This window comes from Bombus bifarius, unplaced genomic scaffold (assembly GCF_011952205.1).
Source record: "Bombus bifarius isolate JDL3187 unplaced genomic scaffold, Bbif_JDL3187 scf7180000010252, whole genome shotgun sequence".
Classification (NCBI taxonomy): domain Eukaryota; kingdom Metazoa; phylum Arthropoda; class Insecta; order Hymenoptera; family Apidae; genus Bombus; species Bombus bifarius.
In genome coordinates, this window is record NW_022885576.1 from 713,695 (window position 1) to 738,531 (window position 24,837).

At 30.9% G+C, this 24,837-nt stretch overlaps 1 protein-coding gene and 1 non-coding gene across 5 annotated transcripts in view; both read left to right on the top strand.

Annotated features, from left to right (window-relative positions):
* LOC117216190 (eukaryotic translation initiation factor 4 gamma 3-like) overlaps positions 1-24,477 on the top strand; it is a 43,899-nt gene extending 19,422 nt beyond the window's left edge. For 2 of the 4 annotated variants that reach the window (XM_033462740.1, XM_033462738.1), the window contains exons 2-25: positions 5,238-5,596; positions 5,836-6,078; positions 6,305-6,431; positions 6,496-6,696; positions 7,503-7,699; positions 8,395-9,292; positions 16,052-16,860; positions 16,940-17,044; positions 17,225-17,536; positions 17,612-17,833; positions 17,925-18,001; positions 18,159-18,318; positions 18,400-18,664; positions 18,931-19,028; positions 19,137-19,297; positions 19,503-19,555; positions 19,773-20,002; positions 20,346-20,515; positions 20,737-20,816; positions 20,992-21,218; positions 21,294-21,431; positions 21,508-21,583; positions 21,672-21,821; positions 21,893-24,477. In XM_033462740.1, the coding sequence (XP_033318631.1) occupies positions 5,238-5,596; positions 5,836-6,078; positions 6,305-6,431; positions 6,496-6,696; positions 7,503-7,699; positions 8,395-9,292; positions 16,052-16,860; positions 16,940-17,044; positions 17,225-17,536; positions 17,612-17,833; positions 17,925-18,001; positions 18,159-18,318; positions 18,400-18,664; positions 18,931-19,028; positions 19,137-19,297; positions 19,503-19,555; positions 19,773-20,002; positions 20,346-20,515; positions 20,737-20,816; positions 20,992-21,218; positions 21,294-21,431; positions 21,508-21,583; positions 21,672-21,821; positions 21,893-22,107 (5,573 nt within the window). In that variant the 3' untranslated portion in view covers positions 22,108-24,477. Of the gene's footprint in view, positions 1-3,909; positions 4,082-5,237; positions 5,597-5,835; positions 6,079-6,304; positions 6,432-6,495; positions 6,697-7,502; positions 7,700-8,394; positions 9,293-16,051; positions 16,861-16,939; positions 17,045-17,224; positions 17,537-17,611; positions 17,834-17,924; positions 18,002-18,158; positions 18,319-18,399; positions 18,665-18,930; positions 19,029-19,136; positions 19,298-19,502; positions 19,556-19,772; positions 20,003-20,345; positions 20,516-20,736; positions 20,817-20,991; positions 21,219-21,293; positions 21,432-21,507; positions 21,584-21,671; positions 21,822-21,892 lie in introns of those variants that run through there. The other 2 variants (XM_033462742.1, XM_033462739.1) reach the window with 2 other exon arrangements.
* Positions 20,101-20,266, top strand: LOC117216247. The gene has a single exon (XR_004489334.1). It is a non-coding gene; the product is annotated as a small nucleolar RNA SNORA53 (small nucleolar RNA).
* Positions 24,478-24,837: the final 360 nt, after the last annotated feature.

The window sequence follows — 24,837 nt, forward strand, 5'->3', positions numbered from 1 at the left end:
TTAGGGCTATTTATTATTCACTAAGGTAAAAGCGGGTTTTCCCATGTTCGACAGCCACTGGTGCAGGACCGGGGCGTACATAAGATAGATCTATATTTCATGTATAAATAGAACTATTTTTATATGTTTTATACTGCATTAATTTCGTCATTACATTAATTACACCATTGTAGTAACAATGGTAATAATAACAAATTTTTATAACTATTGACATTTGTTCAAATTATGCATTTCTACTAATCTTGGTGCGCCGGTCACCGGTGACCCCCATGGCATTCAAAGTATTAATAATCATGGATAGCAAGTAATATACAAATTTTACTATATGAAAAATATTAAATAAAAATGCTTCATGCTGGAAAGGTCTAAAATTCTTTCACATAATACTATAAAAATATAAGGACATAAATATGTACTTAGCTTCTGTCTTATAGTCGTCTATTTATTGTTCGTTTATCATCTTCTTAGAACTTCTCTTAGTAAACAAGTTAGAAATAGGTACTATGTTCTTACTATAGTCGCGTTAGACATTTATTTGCATGTACATATTTCGCCCAAGCAAAATCTCATTCATTTCCTTTTCATTTGCTCCATCATGGACATACATTTTCGTGACCAATGGAAGCATCCTGACCTCATTTGTTTATTTATCCTTATTTTTATTACTTATTTACTTACTATATTTATTTACTTACTTATTTACTCAAACAACTTTTATTATTTACTCCAGTTAAGCCTTAATATTTTTAAAATCCATTCAACCACATATTCAATATAGTTTTCATTGGTTTGCAATCTTTCATGATTCTCCATTTTTATCTGAATGGTTAAATTATTTATTTCGTATGCCAGTGCATACGTATAACTATGTCGGAGATGAAAGGACATGTCGGGGCCTTTCTTTTGGAATTTTTGGGAAGACCCCCAATACTCTAGTCCAGGCCTTTCATTATAGCGGTACTTAAATAATAAAACTTAGAAATAGTTGTTTAGAATTTAATCCGATTATGTGTGCCCGAGACTTATGACAATAGGCTTGGGTTCGAAGTGACACAACGGGTCGCTAAACGTAGCCACGGTCACGGGATGGACGTTTTCACCTAACAGAGGTATGGAGTAATTGTATAGGTCTCCTTAAAAATATAGTTGACTCAAGGGGTACAGAAAGGTACGGAGAAGAGTATATAAGTTCAGTTCCACTTGGACTGAGAGAGTTAGTTGAGTTCTAGTTGTACTGTAGACGAGTTAGTTGAATTCTACGTGTACTGTGGACAAGTAAGTTGAGTTCTACTTGTACTGTGGACAAGTAAGTTGAGTTCTACTTGTATTGTGGACAAGTAAGTTGAGTTCGACTTAGACTTTAGAGGAAAACGCATTTGCTATCCCGTTGACCGTGAAATTGTTATTGAACCTAAGATCATTGTCATTAGCATCTCGAGTATCTAATCGCCACTAATCATATTTATACCAGTAAGTATCATCCATATTGTATAACAACAATGGTTAATCCAAATGAAAATTCGTTACACGCCCCCAACCCTAAGGAGAACTCGACAAATATATGTTCTGTGTATAACACCGCGCATCTATATATATAGAAAGAGATGTACATACATGAAGCCCGTTATTTTCGAGCACACTGGAGGTAGTTAATTTGACCTGGTGCCCTATCTGTCAGAAGTCGAATCGTTTGCATCTATTTGTAGATACGCGGCTAAGCTCGATTTATACCACATTTTGATTACAAAAATTAATTTACGATACTTTCACTTATAGTAACGAAAACCATGTTTTTGATTTAGTGTACGCTAATATCTTCTTATGTGAGTTTTGTTTTGTGAAACTAATCCAATTCCATCAAATCGAATTCCTAGTAACTCCAGTATAAATTTCTTTAACGTGAAATAAATTTTGTTTCAAAATTTTAAATAGTTAAAATCTTCCCGTCAAGACAGGTATTTAAGAAGACTTGATTAATAAATCACTCGTCATTTACAATTGACTACTGTATCGATATACATATCGAGTAGTTAGTATTTAGGTTAGTCCTTAGCGCCCCTGGGCGGCATTGTAGACAATTCACGATATAGGTCAATCGATAAAATGCTTTCTACCTTATACAGTCGCGAAGGTACGTTCGATTCTTTCCTCTTGCACTCTTGTATGACATGTCTCGCCGTGATGACGCCAACGTACTACGATATCAAGAAATTCTTGCCATTCTAAGAATTTTGAAGTTTATACATTTTCAATATTTTGTTCATTTCAAGTACAATTAATTATTTTACTTATCATATTATTTTTTCTTTAAGTTAAATATATGTTATTGAATAAATATACATATACTGTTATTAATAGCTTCTAGTAAATTAATAAAATAACATGCATTTATATGTACAATGATATATCAATGAAAATTTTTCTACTACAATTGTTATATTTTATTTTCATGAATCTGAAAAATGTTTTTTGAACCGTGATTGATTGCTGAAAGTTACAGCATAATATTTTATAGATACTTATAATAGTTAAAAAATTTGTCTATTATATTTATTTCTATAATTTTTATCATATTACTTTAGTCAGTACTGACTCTTCAAAGATTACATTTGAATCCATAGATACAGAAAGTTTATTTCCTAATATACGATAGCAACTAATACTGAGCAATAATATTAGTATTAATATCAATAATGACTATGAATGAGCAGCTGTTTCAAAAATGAATTATATAATATTACTTCAGATATTTTGTACGAACTGTAGCTATTTTTCTTATTGCGCTTAATCTATTATTTAGGTTAATAACAGCATTTTACTTATAAAGTTCAATATTTAAAGGATGAAGTGCGAACTGAAAGCAGTTTTCTCAAAATTCGAAAGTCAGAGGACTCATTGCGATAGTATGTTTTACCTTTTGATAATATTCTTCCAACATTAAAAGATCTCGTTTTTATGATTATCGTTTAAGTGTATTACTATTCTTATATTGGCCAGCCACGTGGCTAAAGTGTGGTCGTTCTAACCTCACTTTTCTTGTCATATACATCATATTATGTGTAATGCTGATTTCTCCTTGTATTTAAATTTTCCGAATTTTGTTCAATTCATCTCGCTTGGCTGAATAGGGAAAATCAAATTTAGTGCGCGCGCGCGCGTGTATGTGTGTGTGTATGTATGTAGAGTGAGGGGGAGAAGAAAGCGTCGGTACGTGTGCGTGCGCGCGCGAATGAGAGGAGAGAGAGAAGGAATCGGCACCGGAAATGACGTATTGCATTCTGGATTATTTTTCAGGCCATGTTCTTTCACTCTGTTAATATATATATATTAACCTTGCGGGAATACGTACATATCTATTTATCAATATTTTTATGAATAAATAAGATTATCAACTCTACAATTTTTTCAATATGAGTGTATGATGTTAGAGAATATGACAAAAATTATTTTTAACTCGCATGTTACATAAATAAACATTTTATGTATAAAATAATATATGATAGAGCTTACTCGAATATACATAAACTACTACCAAAAATAAAACAACCGTATTACAGTTCAATGTGAAACGCCTTCTAATCTTTTAAAAAAGTAATTTGCAGTAAGTGATATAAAAAAGAAAAATACAACTCTCTTTTCATTCTATTAAAGGACGATAAATTAATGAACTTACTTTATTAAAATATGGTCGATACATTACTCACTACAACTTTTTCGCTACAAATGAGTCCAATATGTACGACATAAAGTTCTGAATTTCTTTGCTATTATATTATGGATACATTTAATTTGTGTGTTTTCACGGTGCGGTAGTTAATACGATCCTGGTGATGGAGTTCGGCCTCGCCCCCCTTTCGTAGCAATCAATGTACTCACGGGACTACAGATAGCAGCACTGCTTCGAGCCCTGTCCACATGTGCAAAGATGGCCGTTCGCGAGGCCGTCTTCTCGGTTTCTTTGCTCACGTTTCAGCCTTGTTGTCACTTCATTGTTCTTTCATTATAAAAAATTCGCTTGTACGAATAAACATAGTATTTCCGTGACAAAACACGATAACCAGCTTTGTTTCGATTTTCAACGGTGAGCGCTCAAATATCCATATTTTTTCCTTCATTTATCTCTCTATGTCCTTAACGTATTTTCTCGTCATAAAGTCGTAGCATGTGGTGATAAAGTTTTTCCATGTTTTTGTGAAAATGCATGTACCTTATGCGTAATATGCACCGTATATAGAGTCGTTTAGGGATAATAAATGTAATCCATTCGATGTTTTGATAATACATATGCATAATCAATCATACTGTATCTCTTAGACGATGACGACAACGACGACATGTCAAGCGATGTCATGCAATTCCACGCATAATCGCTTTCACGAGTAATTCATTTAACGACAGAATGGCGAACATATTATGGTAGGATAATATCGCGCATATGCAAACTTGAGTGTATAATTATCTATTTTCTTTTCTTTTCTTTTTTCTTGTTTATATTACGAAACCAGATATATATATTTAATAGCTAAATGATAAAATGAAGTTCTTGTTACATTATAGCAATTAGTGATATCACTTTTTTACGAGTCATTGTATGCCCCTGTGTATGTGGAAAACGATACTCGACTATAATTTAGATAGGAAAATAAATTATTTTTTGTTCCCGTATATTAATTATGCATAATAATCCCGTATAATAATAATGCATGTAAGGAACCCATTGCATTTCATATATGAAAGTTTTCGTAAAGTCGGTAAGATTGTCGAAACAATAGATTCTCATTAACAGGAAATTAATGTCTGCTTTATATACCTAGATAGTTTTTCAGAAATATGTTTCACATTGTATAAATAAATGCTTTGATTTTACAGTACAATATAAAGTATTTGACAGATATGTGTTAAATCATCTATTTGTGATCGTCATAAAAGAGTCGCAAACATAAATCTTGATTTTTATTTGAAGGAAATTAAGTTTGTTTTTTACACATATGGTAACAGTTAAATTTTGTTTTCCCTTAAAACAATTAGTATAACAACATAAATATGAAAATGCATGAAGCATTTAAACATTTCTAGATGTATATATGAAAATACAAGCTATAATATAGCGATAACATTGTTAGAGATAATTTTAATGTCTATTTATATTATTTATCTATAAAATTCAATTATTTACATTTAAATTTTTCAGATATTTCAAGCCTAATGTCTAATATCTTTTTTGTTTTGAATTTCAGGATCAGATTTTCATGTGTCTGGTCAAAATTACGGCACCCAACCAGGGGGCCAGGTGGGTGGGGGAGGGGGTAGTGTAGGAGTACCTGGGGGCAGAGGACCTCCACCACTCGGTGGCTTACAGTCCATTGGACAATCAGCAGCAGGTATTCCACCAGGGGGTCCTGCTGGAGGGCAAGCACCACCACAAACCCCTGCACCGGGGGTACAATCACAACCGCCGCAAGGTCCGGCTCCAACTACGACACCTCCTGTACATACTCCATCACCGCAGGAAATGGGAAAACAGGCCCATATGCAACCGCAACCACAGCCTCTATCTCAAGTATATGGGCCAACGCAAACAAGGCCATCATCCCAAGTAAGAGGAAATTGTTAAGAAAAAACGGTTGTTTATAAGAACTTTCATTATCGTGTATTAATTATATGAATTTATATATTTCATATTAATGTTTATAAAAAGTATTAGAAATATTTAAAATATATTGTAAATTTTATTTATGTATTTGTAGTATAATATATTGTAATTTGATATTAATTCTATATATAAATGCACATCAATTTATAAATTTTACTTATTAATTGCATTATCAATTTCAGGGTTATTACCAGGGTCCTAGGCCACAACAGCCAAGAGGCATCAATCATAGAGGGGGTCAAGGGGGTACTAGTGCACAAGTAGTTGGAATGTCTGGAGTTGGTGGAAGTGGAGGTCAACCAACTGCAATTTATCATACAAGTGGTTTGCCAGTTCAAACTGGAGCAATATACCAAGTACCACATCAGATCCCCCATCAGCAATCCTTATACACAATGAACAATCAAATGCCCCTTCAGGTAGTAGTTAAGTACTGTTGATTTTATATATTTATCGTCATGCATCATTCATTTCATTTGTGTCATCAAAAGAATAGTTTCTGACAAAAGTTATTGTATTTAAGTGTTATTTTGCAATTAAACATTATTCTCTTTTCTTCCAAACATATCATTACTTGCTTGTAAAATGCTATCATATTCATCATTTTTATTGATAATGACTATAAATGTAATAAATATTTTATAATTTTAGTTTGGCGCTCCACCCCAAAGACATCCAACTCATCAAAATCAGTCGTACTTCCAACCATTTCAACATAATGCAATTTTAACACAAAGCATGTTTGGATATGGTGCACCTGCACCAACTCCTCAACCTTGTAAGTAACACAAAACTGTAAAGATCGAAAATAAATTTAATCAGTATTATATGTTCCTTTATAGATTACTGGCCTACAGGCCAACCAAATACACCACTAAGTTTAAGTAGAGCAGGTGCAAGCGCTGTCACTGGTGGGGCTCAACATGTTGCAGGCCCGCTGGCCGGTGCCCAAGGAGCCCCAGTAGTACCACAAGGTACACTGCAGCAACCTACGCAACAAGCTCAGCCTTTACCCCCCATGGGTATATCTCTTTCTCAGACTGGTGAGTTGTAAAATGAACATAACATATTTCAATATAAACTGCATTATCTAGATTGTTAGGTTGTGTTAATGGTAATTTCCAAGAAGTAGATTTTTTGGAGAGAAAACGATATAATGTAATAAAATAAGTAGTATTTGGTAAAATGTATAGAATTAAAATTATATAAATTAAGAACAATCATACATAAATTCCTTACATTTCAAAATCCTTACACATATATATGTATTTGTCTATATATACATAATATTCAATTTCATTTAAAACATTGAAACTGTTATAAAAATTATGATAGTTCAACATTTGCAAAGAAGTATTGTATCTCAAATTTGGGAAACCCCAATTCCAACAATAATCACTATTTTATTTTATTTTACTTAAGAACTAAACTTCTCCGAACACTTACCGCTATTATATAGAATATTTATGAAGGGTGATCTCTATGAAGGGTAAATGCCTCATAATTCAACGAAAAATACATGAAAGAAAGGGAAAAAGTGCAGGAAATTTTATTTATGACTCAGGGATTCAAATCGCAACTTCAAACTTTTAAAACCTGTTAAGTTTAGAGATTTTCTGATAAATTCAGGTAGAGATTCAGGTAGAGATTCAGGTAGAGATTCAGGTAGAGATTCAGGTAGAGATTCAGGTAGAGATTTAGGTAGATTTCACAAGCTCACACGAGCTTGTAGTATATACAAACCTGAAGATGCTAATAACAAATATTACTATTTGAATAATTCAACATTAATTGATTAATCAATTAGGTCTTTGTATATATTGTGAATCATGTATTTTGTTATTTAAAGATATGTACTCAGGTCATAATGGTGGTGCAACAAGTGCGTCAAATAGTACGACAAAATCTCGGAAACCAAGAGGACAAAATGCTATTACTGATATCGTAGATCCGACGACTGGTAAAAATATAAGTCATGAGATTTACAAAGATAATGAAACTATTCAAAGTGGTGAATCCAGCAATCGTGATACACCTCAGCCACAAGTGAGTAATATTATTATATTAATACACTAACAATTGACTATAAGAGCTTTGTATTTAAAAGAAGAAAAATCAAATTAAATATAAATAAAACGCAAATTCTGGTATTCTAATTTTTATATTTACACCAATATTATAATAACTTTTAGAATGAATGTGATGTTTTATTATACTCTTATAGTCAGTTGCTTACATTATTAATATCTGTACCCAAAAGCCATGATCATTGAAGTATTTTTAAGATATTTTTATTTCGGACGATTAGAATATTGTATGCAAATTTTTATTACTCTTTCTATGTTACTCCTACTACTAGATTTTGCATTTATGATAGAATTTTAGTAGTACTAAATTTATGTCGATATACAAAATTTGAATGAATTGATTAAGCCACTTAGCTTAATTGCAGTTAACTCTTATAAGAATAGAATTAATTTTTATCTGGATTAGGTATATTATTATGTAGATACGTTATTTACATACAGTTTTTTGTAATTCTGCTTATAGTTTGCAAACCATGGCTGAGGGGTTACAGAGGTATAAAATATATTGAATGTTTCTTTTATTTCGTTTAGTACATTTGGTTTTATTTCTCGTCCTATGATTTAAGTTTGGAGCCAGTTTTTAGTTGTCAAACATAATCTTTATCCGATTGCTATGTATCATTGTCTATCACGCAGAATTGGTGATTGTTACAGAATAATGACGTCGAAGTGCAAGCCGACTTTGCAGCCCGGGTTGCAAAAACACTTGTGAAAGTCGCGACCGAAGAGTCCAATTCCGACTCAACGGTACCGACTTGTGTACCAAACACATCTACATCTCAAAATGTAACACAAAGTTTATCTAATTCTCAAACAAATTCTACTAATGATGTGAATAATCAGTGTAGTACCAGTTCACCTACAACACAAAATGTACCTAACGTAACCGCGTTATGTAGTCAATCGTTAGGTACCACTAGTAACGTGTCTCAAATAGACTCTTGTGCAATGAAAACAGAGTCGAAACCATTACAAATTCCTGTGAAGGAATTTCAACCTCGAAGCGATTCGAAAAGTGGAGTCATCGAGGAACTACCATTAGCTATATCGCGTAACGTAAACAAGGATGATATTTCTGCGCAGTTACCCGCAATGATTGTAACTGAAGTTGAAGTGAAGAGTACGAGTGCCACATCTATCGTAACACAGACATCGGTTCCCATTGTGACTATACCAAGTACGAACGTTCCGGAGGCCCCTAAACCGTCCACCACTGCCCCAAATGCTAACCCTGTTCCTGCCAGAGAACCGTTCCCAAATTTATCCAATAAAAATTCATCGAGTTCACCGCCTAGAAGAAAATCTCAGACTCATGCCCACAATCAATCTGCTATTGCTACTATTTCTGCTGCTGCAACTGAGTTGCCTTCGAGTGCCAAAGAACAAAAAGATAAAAAGACAAGGGAAAAGAGTCTTAGTTCTAGAGGTACTACTCCTACACCTGCTCATAATCAAACAGATCATCACTTGAAAAGTAATGGAGATGCGTCTGGTGATAAACCGGAATCCGATCCTGTTCGAACTGAAATTCAACAACAAAAATCATCTGATGGTAAGTTTTTGCAAACTTCTAAGTTTTCATTTGTTTTATCAGTTATTTTTCTGTTTGCTATCGTAATACATAATTCATGATAATGTAGTTAGAGTAATATATGATATTGCAATAATAATGATCAAGTAAGGGATATTATATTGTATTTATTATTATATTTAAATTTTTTGGTTGATATTTGAGCAATATTATATAAAAAAGGCATTTAAAATGCAGATAACATGTTTTATCTATGTAAGAGAAAAAGTTTAAAAAATGTAAATTTTTTATGATTTTATATTGCTATTTTTTAATTTATGTGAGGTATGTTATCTAACATTTTATGGAAAATATTTCTTTATTTTTTTCTTTTTTATTCAAAATATTCTTAGTATATGAACATATACATTATTGCTTAGTTTACATTTTTCTTACAAATAATTGATTTATGTTTTTGTATAGACATTTCTTATTTGATTTACAATATTATTGATAGTTATACTCATGATCGTTAATCATTTTCTATATGTATCCTACACTCATATATTGCAATAATGATTTTTCGAGAAAATACAATATTTTCATATACATATACAAATTAGAGTTATAGATTAAGATTTCTGATATATCTACATAGTTTCCCTCCGTTTTTCTCGTATCATTATAATTTGAACTTTGCTTCTGTGATAGCTTCAATAATCATCATTGTCCATAAGTTTACATGTTAATTGTTATGAACTAGTAATTCGGTAATGTTAAATAGGCATACTTAAAACGTATGTATCTCATGTGTAAAGGAAACGTATCTCTTCAGTTACATACGTGGAAATAGGTTTAAATATTTTGAAACTTTTCATTCTTTTTTACAAAATGTAAAGCACCTATGAATGAAATGTCGTGTGGTTATGTTATTTAAAAATATTGTTAAAAAGAAGGGTTGTTGGATATTACTGTGATGTTACAATACGATTTACTTTGATTCTAACCTAAAAGTTTTATAATTGCTTCTGCTTGCATTCAACTTAAACTTCGCAATTGTGACGCAAATTTTATTTTAAATAATACATTAATTTCGTATTCATTTCAATGTACATTAAAGCATTCAATATACATTCAATATACATAGATTATTTTTGCACGTATACAAAGAAGTTTGCATTAAACGATACACTAAATGTTTCTCAAAATAGATTATGCAAGGTGATACTTTTTCATGAAATTTAATATGGCACATTTAAGTAATAACATTATTGAAGTTGAAAGATATTCGAACATTTAAGCAAGTGAAGCATACATCTCAAATTTATAATTGAAACGATCGAATAATACTGTAAGACAAAAATTTCTTAAAACAAAAATATTTAGTTCGTAATAATGATCTAAATGGAAACTATTATTTCTTAAAGTAGGTCTATTATAAAACATTAATTTATATTGCAAAGTGGAATAAAAGTACAGAGATGTCAAATTAGTTCCATTATAGATATTTTTTAAAAATGGGGACGAAAAGAAGGTTAAATTTTCATTACTTGTACGGAGGAAAATCGAGCAAAATAGTTTTTCGTGTATTTGTCAAACCATAATTTTATTACGTGAATTCTTATTTCTTGGGGAAAAATACGTTTTAAATACATGGAATGAAAGGACTATAGTGACGACAAATACATTGTCCATGAGATTAAAATTTTTATTCTTAATCGCATTAAATTAAATTCAATCATTTCAACAAAATTGCATTATACAAGTTACAAATTTGATTATTTCTAGTAATTTTTAAAAATTTGAGAATATTATGAACAAAGTGTAGCATACATCATGTAATTTATTGGAATGCGTGTTTCTAATGTGAACGGATCTTTTTTCAATGATTGAAATGCAAGGTATATATAAAACTCCCAAGGGAGCTTCGAACCAAACTGTGACATCATACGACGAAAAGGCGCGAAATGTACCGAAGGTACACGAACATCGGCGATTGTGTTGCTGGAGGGAGGTTCCCGACTTGTTTCCTCGTCGAACAACGGAGGTTCCTCCAGTAGCCAGCACGTGCTGTGCTAGCCAGCTGTATTTTTTACTCCGTTTTTCCCATTTCCCTTTTCCTTTTATAATTATTATTTTTTAATCAACAATTGTATATTCGTAGTTATACATAATTCTATATTTACATTCATACTACTTAAAAGGTTACTCATCTTTGAGCTTGCATACTTCATAACGTAACGAATACGCTTAATGTATTTGCGTCTTTACTATATTCCGTTCCTATATAAGGTTTCTTTTTATCTTGCGATATTCTGTAGAATTTATACACGTAATCCTTTATTTAATTGTAACGAGCGCCCTTTACACGCATCGTTTTTCTTTTCCTTATAAAAATTTACGCGTTTCTATCTGAAAGTCCTTATGTGTACTGGCTTTAAAGGATACAGGTCTTATTGCATTCTTTTTTTACTTTTTTATTTTATATTATTGTTACTGTGACAAAGTGATCAAGCGGATGCAACGACCACGGCAGAGGAATATCTTGATACAAAATGTATGTATAAATTATTTTGGTTTGGCCTTAGAACAATTTATCAAGTTAATAGATATAGTTGCAATATAATACCTGCTTTTCGCAACGTGGTTCCGACATCTTGTATTCACAAACTTTCTCAAATGTGAGCTCCATTATAACATCTAATACTTTTTTATACTTACATATTTGTAATTGGTTTAACGTTTTTCGTAGTTTTCTCCCAAGTTATATATTTATTCTTTAAAAAGAAAGTAAATCTTAAATCGTGGAAAATATATTTCGAAGCATCAGTTGTGTTCAAATATGGCTGCTTTTGACCTGACGAGACACATAGTGAATATCATATTTTAAGAGGTTTAAAATCATTATTATTTAGTAAGGTTAAAAGTTAAAAAGGACATTTATTACAAGAGGGAATTGAAGTATTTAGTTTATGAAAATGCCTGTAATTTGGAATCTATAGTTAAATTTCGTCCATTACGCTTTAAACACGTGTTTCTGAAATGATTTAATATTCAAGCATTTTGCTTTTTATCCGTTACTTAAATTTATAGTCTTGCATATATTAAAAATTGGTTAATATATAATGCTTATTTTACAGAATACAAGTATTTTCTACACAGTATTATTAACAGTAGTTTTATGTTTCTACGTAACTGCTTGCGTAGCCATTTTGTGAGCCGTTACAAAAGAGAACTACTCCATATTTGATCATCAGTTTCTATGTATGATAACTGAAATCATTGAATTTTTGAATTTGTTCATTTTCTTTCTGTTATTCAGATATTTTTTTTACCGCACGTGAATAATTTCATTATGTTTAATAAGAATAACGTAAAGTAAATCATTCTAAAGTAACCTCTTAAGTATTTCTCATACCGCATGAGCAGAAAAATTTTGATTAATTTTTAAATATATTTGTTCATTGATACTATTTCGTAAGAAAAATTGAAAAATGTCTAGTATTGGTTAGAGACAGTAGCAGAGGAAGAAAAATACACATTTGGTCATTTAGAAATAGACATAACTACGGGGAAATTATTGGGTGTGTCACCACTACTTTATTTATGGATGACTATTTTTTACTAGATATCTAGATTAATATTATAGCGTGGAATTAAACATAAAATACTAACTCAGTACAAGATTATTTCTCTTTCATTGATACTTTTATTACTCATTTCACTTCATAAAAATTGTTTGTTTCATGTGTCGAAGTGAAGTAGCACCATTTTTGGATATGTGATAGTGAAAATTGTATTACTGTTCGGTCATTAAGTCGCATGAGGTCACGGCCACGCATGTATGGCTAGCTACATGCATGGTTTGAAGGTCTCTTAATGCCGTTTCACAAGAGCACGCGTCGTGCGTGTGCAAAAAATATCTTAAGACTTTCGGCGTCAGTGGCAACCTTGAGCGTTCACCAATCCGGTGAAAGGTTCCCACTGGTTAGAAAAAATGGTCGTATGAATTGTATATATTTCCCATACGATAAAATTCAATAAATTAATACATGATGCTATGCTAATTTTGTGAACAAATTGAATGACGATATACAATAAATTGGAAAATTTTCTTAATTCTATCAATATAAAAGTTACTATTTACCTGCTATAGTAGTAATAAATTGCATATTTTCAATGTTAAATATAAATTGCATAATTTTTTATTATAATTCTGATTCTTAAAAATTACACAAATGAAATCGTGAAAGTGTCGTCTTTGAAGTATCGTCTCGAATTTTTAATTCCAATTAACATTTCCAATTTCTGCCCAGATGCATATGTTATGGTCAATTTCATATTCGGTATTACCTATAATTTTGTTATGTTTCTGAACTAATATAAGGTATGTACATTGTTCAAATATCCGATTCGGTAAATTTGATGAATAATAAAATGAAACAAATTTCGTGTATACCTTTAACGATCATTCAGCGTTCTTTTTAGATATTGTTACCTCGACCTGCTTTTATAAAATCTTACTCAAGCTACTTTCATGCATCAAATTAACTGCTATCTTATAGTAAAATACTTTTTTTAAAAGTTGTTGCTAAAGAATTGTACATAGGAATAATTTTAAACGATTATTCCAAAATAATAAAATATTGTCTTTATTTTGCTTTCTTTTATTACTCAGGTATCTTATTTGATTTTGTTCTTCTTTGTTTTGCATATGCATACAATTCTCTATGTATACATGCATAGAAAAATTTTATTTCTGAACGGAATTGTCTATTTAGTATTATAAAGCTGGAAAATAGAAAGGTGTTGAGTTGTACTGAATAAGTTTGTCAAGTTACGAACTATTCCTGTATTAAGAATTATTCATTAAAATTTCTGTCGAAAGATTATCATTTTACTGCATAGTCAACTAATTTAATTTCTTCTGTCAAACAGTTATTTTAAAAGCTTTATCGGAATATTAATAACATAATTCGTGCATAGTTTTCTGCCTAAATTTATATTTATTCGTTTGCGATGATCAACGTGTAACTTTTTATAATATAACACTCACTCCAACAATCATTCAGCTCCATTAGAGTTTTTGTATTTACGGTTAGTCAAAGAAATGAAAAATTATGGATAATAGCAAATATGAAATTGATCATAATATAAGTTTTACCGTTGAGACTATTAACGCATCTTCCAATGAAAGATGTAGAAATTCTACTTTCGATACATTTCGGCTAAAGCAGTTCGTATGTCAGGTTAGGTATTAGGAAAGTCACTAATGCGCTTGCTCCGGCGCGCAACCGGCGAACAGAACTAATTTAAGAAATCCTATGTCGTGCCTGTCGGTTTGCACCAGTTCTCAGGTTAAAATAGATGCGTGAAAGTCGTGTAAGAAGAGCTTCCAAGGGAATTTTCGAAGTGTTACTACAGTTTTTTGAATAAACCGGACCGAAAAATCTGTATACGTCGATCTTTTCATTGAGAATTCAATTGTACCTGTATTTTTTATTTGCTGTTATTCAGAGAATTCCGTTACTATTGTACTGTAATCTTGACTTTCTTCTGTGCTCTGTCTCCCGCTGTGAAAAGAGTAAAAAAGGAATTTAAAATGCGTTGTGCACGGTTGCTCGTTGTTACGCGTGTGATCATGGATCCATCTACCCCAGTTTTGGCAAGCTTTTGGCAGATTTATAAATAAATACTGATTCAGTGCAGCAGTAGCATACAAGCTGTTGAAACTCGAGCCGCACAAAGAGTTTTATGTTGCAAGAATGTGATTTGCAATAATATGTAATATGCTTGTAATATGGCATGGACAGGCACACATTATGGCTTAAACATGCGTAAATAACAGTATATCTTTGATTATTGATAATCGTGAAAATGAGTGACCGCAAAGTTAATGGTAACGCTCGTGTCAGCACCAGCTCCCGATCAAGAAGTAATCGTCGGGGCTCCAGAGACCATGGTACATATTTAATTATATATTAATATAAAACGTGAAGTGAGTGTGTGATAACACATGTTAAAAGAGACTAGTTCGCTACTTTCACCCTCATTTTCGTACTTCTATTTCGAATGTTACGGAAATGCTCCATATATGAGCCATATAGAAGTCAAACCGATCAATTTCTCGAAACATTAAACACTAATCGTGTATTTTAGTCTCGAAATTAAGAAATTTTCAAAAAATTGGGTGAATCAGTTTTTATTTTTTTATTTCTGTAATCACTCAAAAATTTACAAATTTTGGTTGATTTTAGAATTGGTAGATTTTAGAAAAGTTCCAATATATTACATGTATAATGCAATTTACTGATTTTATTGCATTAAAATCTTTGCTTTTAAATTATTTACTTAAAGGATGTAGTATCATCGAATATATTTAGTTCTTGTACGAGTAAATACACTTATTTTTAACAATATTATTTCGAGAATAACGAACCATCTTTCTCTTTCTTACTTCTTTGTGAAGGTATGATAAGATGATGTGCTAATGCGAATCATTAATTTTTTCTCCTCTAACATTCATAAATTTCTGTATACATTAATAAAAAAGTGAAATGTCACACTACGAAATGTACTGTGATCCGAGACTATAATTATCCTTGGCTTGTAGCCGAAATACTCACTTTTCTTTACAGCTGCATCTCTCGGTAGTGATATCAATGTAATAATACTTTTGATGACTATTTACGATTCACGCATTGTGCGAATAACTTTCGTTAAAATCTAGTATTATATAAAGTTTTAGATAAGTTTCAGTAATCTAATTATTATATGTAATATGGTTTTTCTGTTTGTCAGGTAAAGCTATGCAGAAGCAGAAGAGTAAAAACAGGCTCAAACCCCGTGAACTTAATCGGAAAGGAGCGGAGAAAGAAGGTACAGATATGGATGCTTTCGTAAACACGGTAACTCCGGCAAAACCTGAAATAAAACAAGACAACAAAGATCCTTTAACACCGAAGGACAGTAATAAGGAAGGAAATCGTGAAATTATAAAAGATAATAAGGATAAAGATAATTACGAACCAAAAAAAGAGAAGGAAACTAGTTCCGATCATATAAAGGAAAGGGCGGAGAAACAAACACCCGTGTCACCAGATAGCCTAAAACAAAGTTTTCTCATAGAAACACCTGCTATAGAAAAACTGCCAAGCAACAAAGAAACTATAAAGGAATCTTCCCCTAAGATCGAGGATAATAAAATATCAAACGCATGTAATATGCAATCAAAATCAGTTCCTAATGATGTTGTTGATCATGTGAAAGTGAAAGAAGAGTCCGATGTACAAGCAATAGTAGCACAAAAGAATGAAGAAAATTCGAAGGTATCATTTATTCGAACGGTTAACGAAGATAAGCCGCAAACATCTCCGGTTATTGAAAAAACAACCGAAAGCGAAGCTCCGGTTCAAACTGAAATCACATCGGTTACAAATCAAATACAATTGAAATATAAATATAAGGAGGACCAGTGGAGCCCTATAAATAAAAGCGGTAAAAAGATTTATGATCGTGAGTTTTTAATAAAACTACAGGATGATCCCAATAGCAAAATCAAACCGTCTAATTTACCAGATTTAGACGTTGTTTTGAAAGATAGTTCAAAGGTATTGTATAAAAATGATTATTCCTATTTCCTATTATTATTGTAAATACATATGATATATAAAACAATAATTCTTATAGGCAAGGAATAATGTTGAACTTAGGTTATTTAAAGATACAAATATCAATAGACATGATGTTTTATTCCCTGGATTCATAAAACCGTTAAACGCAAATAACCGAGCGGTAAGTTGGAAAAGTTGAAAGAGGTGGAGTTGGAATGATTAGTAAGTGATGTATTATAAATGAAAAGTAGTGGACTGAAATTCCTTGATAGAGAATATTTTTTCTGATATTTGCATTTTATTGTACATTAGATCATCATGAATGTTAACATGTTGATATAATGTATTTATCTCTATTTAGCTACCACCGAATCGGAAGAGCAATCCAGGGAAATCATCTAAACCAACAAAGCCAAATGTAATTCATGTATCTTTATCCTTGAGGGAAGACGTAAAATTAAGGGAAACTGAAAATGCATGGAGGCCAACAAGATTGAAAAGTTTGAATCTTAGTGAAGAAGAAGCTAAATCGGAAGCTCTTTACAAGAGAGTTAGAAGTGTACTAAATAAACTCACACCACAGAAATTCAATACCTTAGTCGATCAGGTTCGTACATTAACCATCGACACTCCGGAACGACTGCAGGGTGTGATCAATTTAGTCTTCGAGAAGGTAAATCTATTTATTGTATGTCTGCAATAATTATATAATTCTTAGTTATGTATAATTTAATTTATTAAATTTTAGGCTGTGGATGAACCAAGCTTTTCTGTAGCATATGCATTAATGTGCAAAGAACTTGCTGTAATGGAAGTCTCAGGTTCAGATAAAAATTCGGACAAACAAGAATGCTCGTATACCTTCAAAAAGCTCATTATTAATCGGTGCCAAAAGGAATTCGAAAGAAATCCAGTAAACGAGGTGGCAAGAGCTGCTAAGCTTAAAGAAATAGAAGAATGTACTGATCCTGTAAGTCCAATCAATAAATATTTCTGTATTGTATTGTATTATATATTTTTATATTTTCATTATCATCAAATTGTTTTATATTTAAAATTAGGAGAAGAAAAAAGATTTACAATTGCAATTTGAAGATGAAGAACGAAAAACACGTATAAAATCAGTAGGAAACATACGGTAAAGTAACATAAATGTAACGTAAAATATGTAGTTATCTTGTAAAAGCATTACATTACCTCTCAATGTATAGATATACATAATGTAATGTACATTATAATTTTTGTCGACATATTTTGTATTTTTTATGCTACATTTCTTACTTTTTGTTCTGCAGATTTATTGGAGAGTTATATAAACAAGGCATGTTGACAACTAAAATCATGCATCGTTGTACAAAGGAATTGTTAATTCAGAGTGATGAAGATAGTCTTGAATGTTTATGCAAGTTGTTAACAACAGTCGGAAAAGATTTAGAGTCAAAAGTGTCTGCAGAAGTAACTTTGTTTTTTATTATAATTAATAAAAAGCATTCAGTTCGATACTGAAAAGATAATAATTTATTCCTTTTTTATTAGGAAATGCAAGATTATTTCAATAAAATGCAAGATATCGTTGCACGACGGGGGCATGGAAAAATTAGCTCTAGAATTCGTTTTATGCTGCAAGATGTAATAGATTTAAGAGCAAATAGCTGGATTCCAAGGAGAGATGATAGTAATCCTAAAACAATAGATCAAATTCAAAAGGAAGCTGATTCTGAAAGATTAGATAGCCAATTGAATAATACTCCTTTGAGTACACCTCGAAAAGATGAACGTACTAGTGATAGAAAAAGGAATCGTAAGTATTTAGTCAGTGTAATATCTGAATTAATAACAAAGATATAAATATAAATTATAAATAAATTGATATTTTATAAGTAGAGAACTCGCTTTCATAATACAGCAGCGTGATGATATTACACATTTTTTGCCAGACTAGAGTTTCTGATAAGAATGATTGTATTGTGTATTCTGACAACTTTTATTTCATTGTTCACATTATTATATCGCTTATAAATAAATATACATAGTATGTTATTGAATCAATAATGCATTATAATGTAGGTGGTGTTGGTCCCACTGATGATGGTGGTTGGAGTCAACCTGTTGTCAGAACAAGGCAACCATATTCTGTTGAGACAGCTAAGCTTAAAAATAAACCTGTAAGCATTTATATTACTAAAACTTCAATAATAGTTACGAAAGGTTTATAGTCACAGGTACAGCGAAAATGAATAATAACAAATAAATATTCATCATTTTTATTTTAGCCTCCAATGGATGATTTACAATTAGGAAGCAGAAACATGTATATGTGGAAAACGCCTTCGAGTTGTGGCTCAAAGGCAATAAATTCAAATAAATTTGCATGCTTAGAAAATGTATCGAACTTAGATCAAGATAAACGAAAAACGTCTCCACAACTCTCTGGGTAAGAGAGTAATTTTTTTTATGATTATTATATTTCTTATTGCTCAATATTTAATAAAATAGGTGTGATGAAATATAGATTGCTAGGCTAGAGTTTCTGATATGAAGTATGACTTTAAAAATATCCTGAGTATTTTTTTAATAATCGCATATAGGATGTACGGAATAATCCGAATAATTAATATTATAATCTCATTTATTTTTAGATCAAGGTCTACTGGACCAAGAGAGTATGGTCGTGACTACAAACCTTCCTATGGTATGTCTATGATACGTTAGATAATAAAAGAATTAAATAATTTGTTGATTTTTTAAGCAAAAAATTATGAAACGCATGATGACAAATTTTTTATTTTTGAAAAGTTGAACTTAATGTTGTTAGCCAAAAGGATTCTGATATTTTAAAAAATACATATCACATTTACTTTATTCATATTATTTAAATGTAAGAAAATTTTATATTTTCATTATTACAGATGGTAGGAGTTCACGCAATGGTAGTCATCAATTAAGCAGTTCGTCGTCGAATAGAGATAGTTCGTTATTAGACAATTCACAGAGTCAAAGCGTTTCTATGCCACCGCCATCGTTAAAATCGTCCACACAATCTACCTCTAGCAGTCATAAACCTCAGATGTCAGAAGAAGAATTTATGAAAACGTTAAACAAAATAATGAAAGACTATCTCAAAAATCCTATCATTGAAGTGAGTTCTTGCTATATTCATGTTCTATGTGTATATAAATTATTATATCACAGTATTAATTGATTTCCTTAGTTGATAATATTGTGATTATTAACATTAGCACGCTCCTTAGATCCATCTCTGCTTTTTACTAGGAGATGCTTGAGTCATTAGTGTGCTAAATTATGTAATACCTTCCTTCTGATCTTCTTAAACAGTGTTATAAATTAGCTATAATGCTACATTTATATAAATAATTGTTTAAGTGATCAGTAGGTGGACACACTGTTTTATTTAAAAAATCCATTCTAAAAAATGCAATTCATTTAAATATCTGTTATAATTGGAATTTTTTATTTTATAGAAAGTTTCGTTGGCAATTCAACAGAACTTCGATAACACATTAACAAAATTCGTACGTGAATTGATCAACTTTGTTCTTGAAAAGTCACCTCTCGACAGAGAATGCATATCGTATCTTTTGTCGCATTTAATTACTCAAAAAATTTTACCTATATCACATCTAAGAAACGGGTAAGTTATTTTGTACATATGTGTATGTCTATAATGTTATTTGATGCACTAATTAAGATCGCTTTTTAATTAAATCTTTTTTATAAATGACGAAATATTTATGCAGAGAAAAAGGTGTTGAATAATAAATACAAAGCCAAAAGGATACTGATTAAAAATTTCAGTATAAAAATTCTAAATGTATGTTTTTTCGGTAAAACTAATCACAATTACCTTTTTAGATTCATTGAAATATTGGAATTAGTTGATGATCTTGTACTCGATATACCCAAAGTTTGGTTATATCTAGCAGAGATATTATGTAAGTAAATAACATTAAAACTTTTTATGTTTAAAGATAACTCATTTATGATGATTATTCTTTACCGTAGAGTTTCCATGCGGGAATTTTAGCTCAACAGGACTGAAAACAATGACAAAAAATACTATTTATTCCAAAAGAAAATTAGTATTATGATATTTCTTTCTTTTTACAGCACATCCAATAGAAGAGGAGATAATCCCCCTAACCGAGTTGAAACCTATATTTGATAGTTTAAGAACTCGGGGATATGTAGGCAAATTCCTTGGGGAATTATTATCGAAAATATCCCGAGATAAAGGACATAAATGGATTGCAGATAAATGGGACCAAAGTGGACTTAAGTTGAGTAATGTAATTGATACAGAACTTGAAGAAGTTGACAAAATCATTAAAGATTATGTAAGTTGGCACTAAAATTATTAATATATGTTATTTTTAAATAACGGGGACTAAGAATAATGTTATTGTTCATAGAACCTGGAGTTCTGCACTGGTGATTATAATAGTGCCAAAAGCTCAACTAGTAATCAACCCACAATGCAGCAAATTCATGATGAACTTAGGAGACTAATGAAAGAAAGTAGTTTCGATGAAATTTGTGGGTGGATAATTGTAAGTATTTTAAATTTAATTGTATATTATTTTACAAAATATTAAACAGTTATACTTCATTCATTGGTCATTACAGGTACATGTAGGTAATCGGGTCAAAGAACCAAACTTCATACGCGTCCTGACTACTGCCATTTTAGAGACGTCCATGGGTACGTTTTGCTATTTTATCATATTTCTTCTTTAACATTTTTTAGTGACTATAATTGTTTGTGTGCTTTTTTTTATTATTATTATTAGAACCAGTGAATAGCAGGTGGTGTTTAAATAGTGAGGCTTTTATTAATTTACAACAATTAATTCGCCGATTCGTCGATGCAAATGAATCTTTAGAATTGCAGTGTCTTTATGCAATCCAGCTTCATTTACACAATCTACAATATCCACACGGTAACATACAAGAATAAAATGTTCTCTGTAATAGAAAGTTAGTTATAATTATAAAAAATTTTTACCTACAGGGACTCTGTTCAACATTATGACAAATTTGTCGGATTATAACATAATTTCAAGCGACGCGTTCCTAACGTGGAAAAAGAGTCCTGAACCAGCCCAGCGTGAATGGCATGGAGTCGCGACGATGGCGCTGACTTCGTTTTTCACTGGTTTACAAGAAGCTGATGATGCTTCCAGTGTAGAAGACGTATCAACTAGCGTCAGCCAAGAACGTTGTTGACGATACCGTGATCGAGTACATTATCGTCTATTAAAAAGACTTAAATATATGTTTCCTCGTTAAAAAAAACTACGCGAAGTGAAATCAAATTGCAGTTTTTTAAAGGAAAACATCATATGTATTGAAAGAATACAAAAAGTGATGTGCGCGTGTGCATGTATTATAGTATAGAACTTCAAAGAACAAGAAGTGACAGATAATAAAGGTTATCACAAAAACGGACACAATAGCTGAGACCGCTATACATAATGAGGATAAAGATTAATTATTAATTATGATACAGAAGTAAATACAAGATAATTATTATATATAATTCATTGAAATGGTTTAAAGTTTAAATAAAGCAAAAAAAAAACACTCAAGGACATTATCGTATTTCTTATGTGTTGCGATGTCACTGCAGCTTGTCAATCGCCCAATAAATTGAATATTACGTACAATTTTTCTTTTTCGCTTTATATTGGAAACTCGAAAAAGCTATATTCAATTTCATCAAACGATATTCGCAAAACAGCCGGTACTTGCTATGTGCAAAGTAGATAAAAAATTAAAAATCAGATGTGTATAAGTAGATCAATTTTAAGTAAATTATATTTGAGATATATGCAAAAGAAAACTATTGATAACCAAGCCTGATGCAAGGGTAATGGTTCTTTCTACGATTATAACAAATATAACAATTACTAATTTATATCTTGCGAACTTATAATGTATTCAACCATATGAAGAAAAATATACATTCACAACTAAAAGTGAATGAAAGTGAACGCTAAAACATAACATTACGAACCATGTTGTGATTCGGCGCGATATGTTTCGTAATGCAAAATATGCTGAAACTAGGAAAAGGATACAAATGGTGTGCATATTAAGGCGCTACTATTTTTTAACACTAGTTATTTATGAACATTGAGAGAACAGGTCATAGTGCGTGGAATATAATGTCTGCATGAATCCAGATCGACCGTGTAATAGGAAATTGTATAAAATTATTACACTAATTTAAAGTACAGTGTGAAAAATACATTTTCTGAGTATATTACACACATACGTGCACGCACACGCACACAATTATATATATGACTTTATATATATAGTGTGTGCGTGTGTGTATGTTTATATATAATACACAAAATGAAATAGGAAATTTGAATGCAATCATGAAAAATTTTCATTTAATTTTAGGAAATACTATATTGTTTTTGTCTAATGTTTTTCGTATTGAATGTATTCTCCTTATTTAAGAAATTGTAATTATTAATTAATACCGAAATGTTCAAATTTGTTATTTGATTATTAGATACTAGCAGAATTTGTCATTTATCATTTTTTCAAAGTTTCTCTGCGTTGTTGAAGGGATAAAAGGTTACCACGTAGATATTTTATCCAACTTGCATTAAATACATATGTATGCGTAAACATATGTTTATACATGTACATGTGTATGTAAATATTCAATATAAGAAAATTAGTTCTTGCTTCACAGAATGTCCATAGGTGTTCTTAAATTTTCATACGATATATACCCTTCACCATCGTGAGTTCGTTATATGTTTATTTCTTTCATCGCATCTTATAATTACACTATATAATTTACTTGTATTCCAAATTCTTTATTTCTGTTTAATAATCTAAAATTAATTACAGAATGTTGAAAAACTTTTGTTTTTTGTGAATTATATAATAGAAAATTTTTAAGTATAAAACGCAGCATTTTTTTGAACACGACAGAATCGAAGGAGATAAGGATGAGATTGTAGGGAAGGTCACATACATCACTATTACTTTTTTCACACTGTAAAAATGAGACATACGTGAAATACAGAAGAATGGAAAATTTTGTGTATGAGCTAAGTATTAATGATTTATAACATTTGTCTCCTTGAAAGATTTCATTCTACTTCAGTAGTAGAATGTATCATTCGACGGGTTGAAACATCAAATAGGAGACGCAGTAAATAAATAAAATTACAATAATTTATATATTAAAAAACGTTGTTGAGGAAATGTCGATAAGTGAATTACAACAAAAAAATGATCCCTGTAAATATTTAATAAGTAAATATTGTAAGTGAAGTATGATCAGTTTGCAAAAATAATGGAAGAAGATAGCATTGTTATTATGCTGACTGAAATGTTGCACATGCATGCGACGCATTGTGCCGATGTTTCACGTATGAACACGCACGTATATCGCTATTTTACATATATTTGCGTGTGCCTACGTTTACATTAATACACACATACAAAATATAAATAAAATATCACTAAAAATTCCAAAACACAATACAAAAATACACAATACACTTCTATGATAAATCATATCTATACATAAAAGAAAAAAAAAATAAAAAAGAACTCCATGTCAAACTGTTGTTGATTATTTTCTTGAATATATGCCTGTCTAGATACATCGATCACACCGCCGAAGAAACTGATTAATTAAATTAGTAACCTGTATATTTTTTTGTAACACTGTTCAAATAATATTGTTTCTATAATCCTGAACGAGATACGTGTAATACTATACGAATTATATATATGTACACGATTTCGAATAAATCTTATTAAAGTTTCAACGTTAATATCTGATGCACTTGAAATTTAAAAAGTTGTAGATATTGTATACTTAACAGGATGTAATAATTTACAGTATAACATTAAGATGCAATAATTATAATCGTACTGTAATGTATCACGTAAATACGCATTTTTAGAAAAATACTAAAC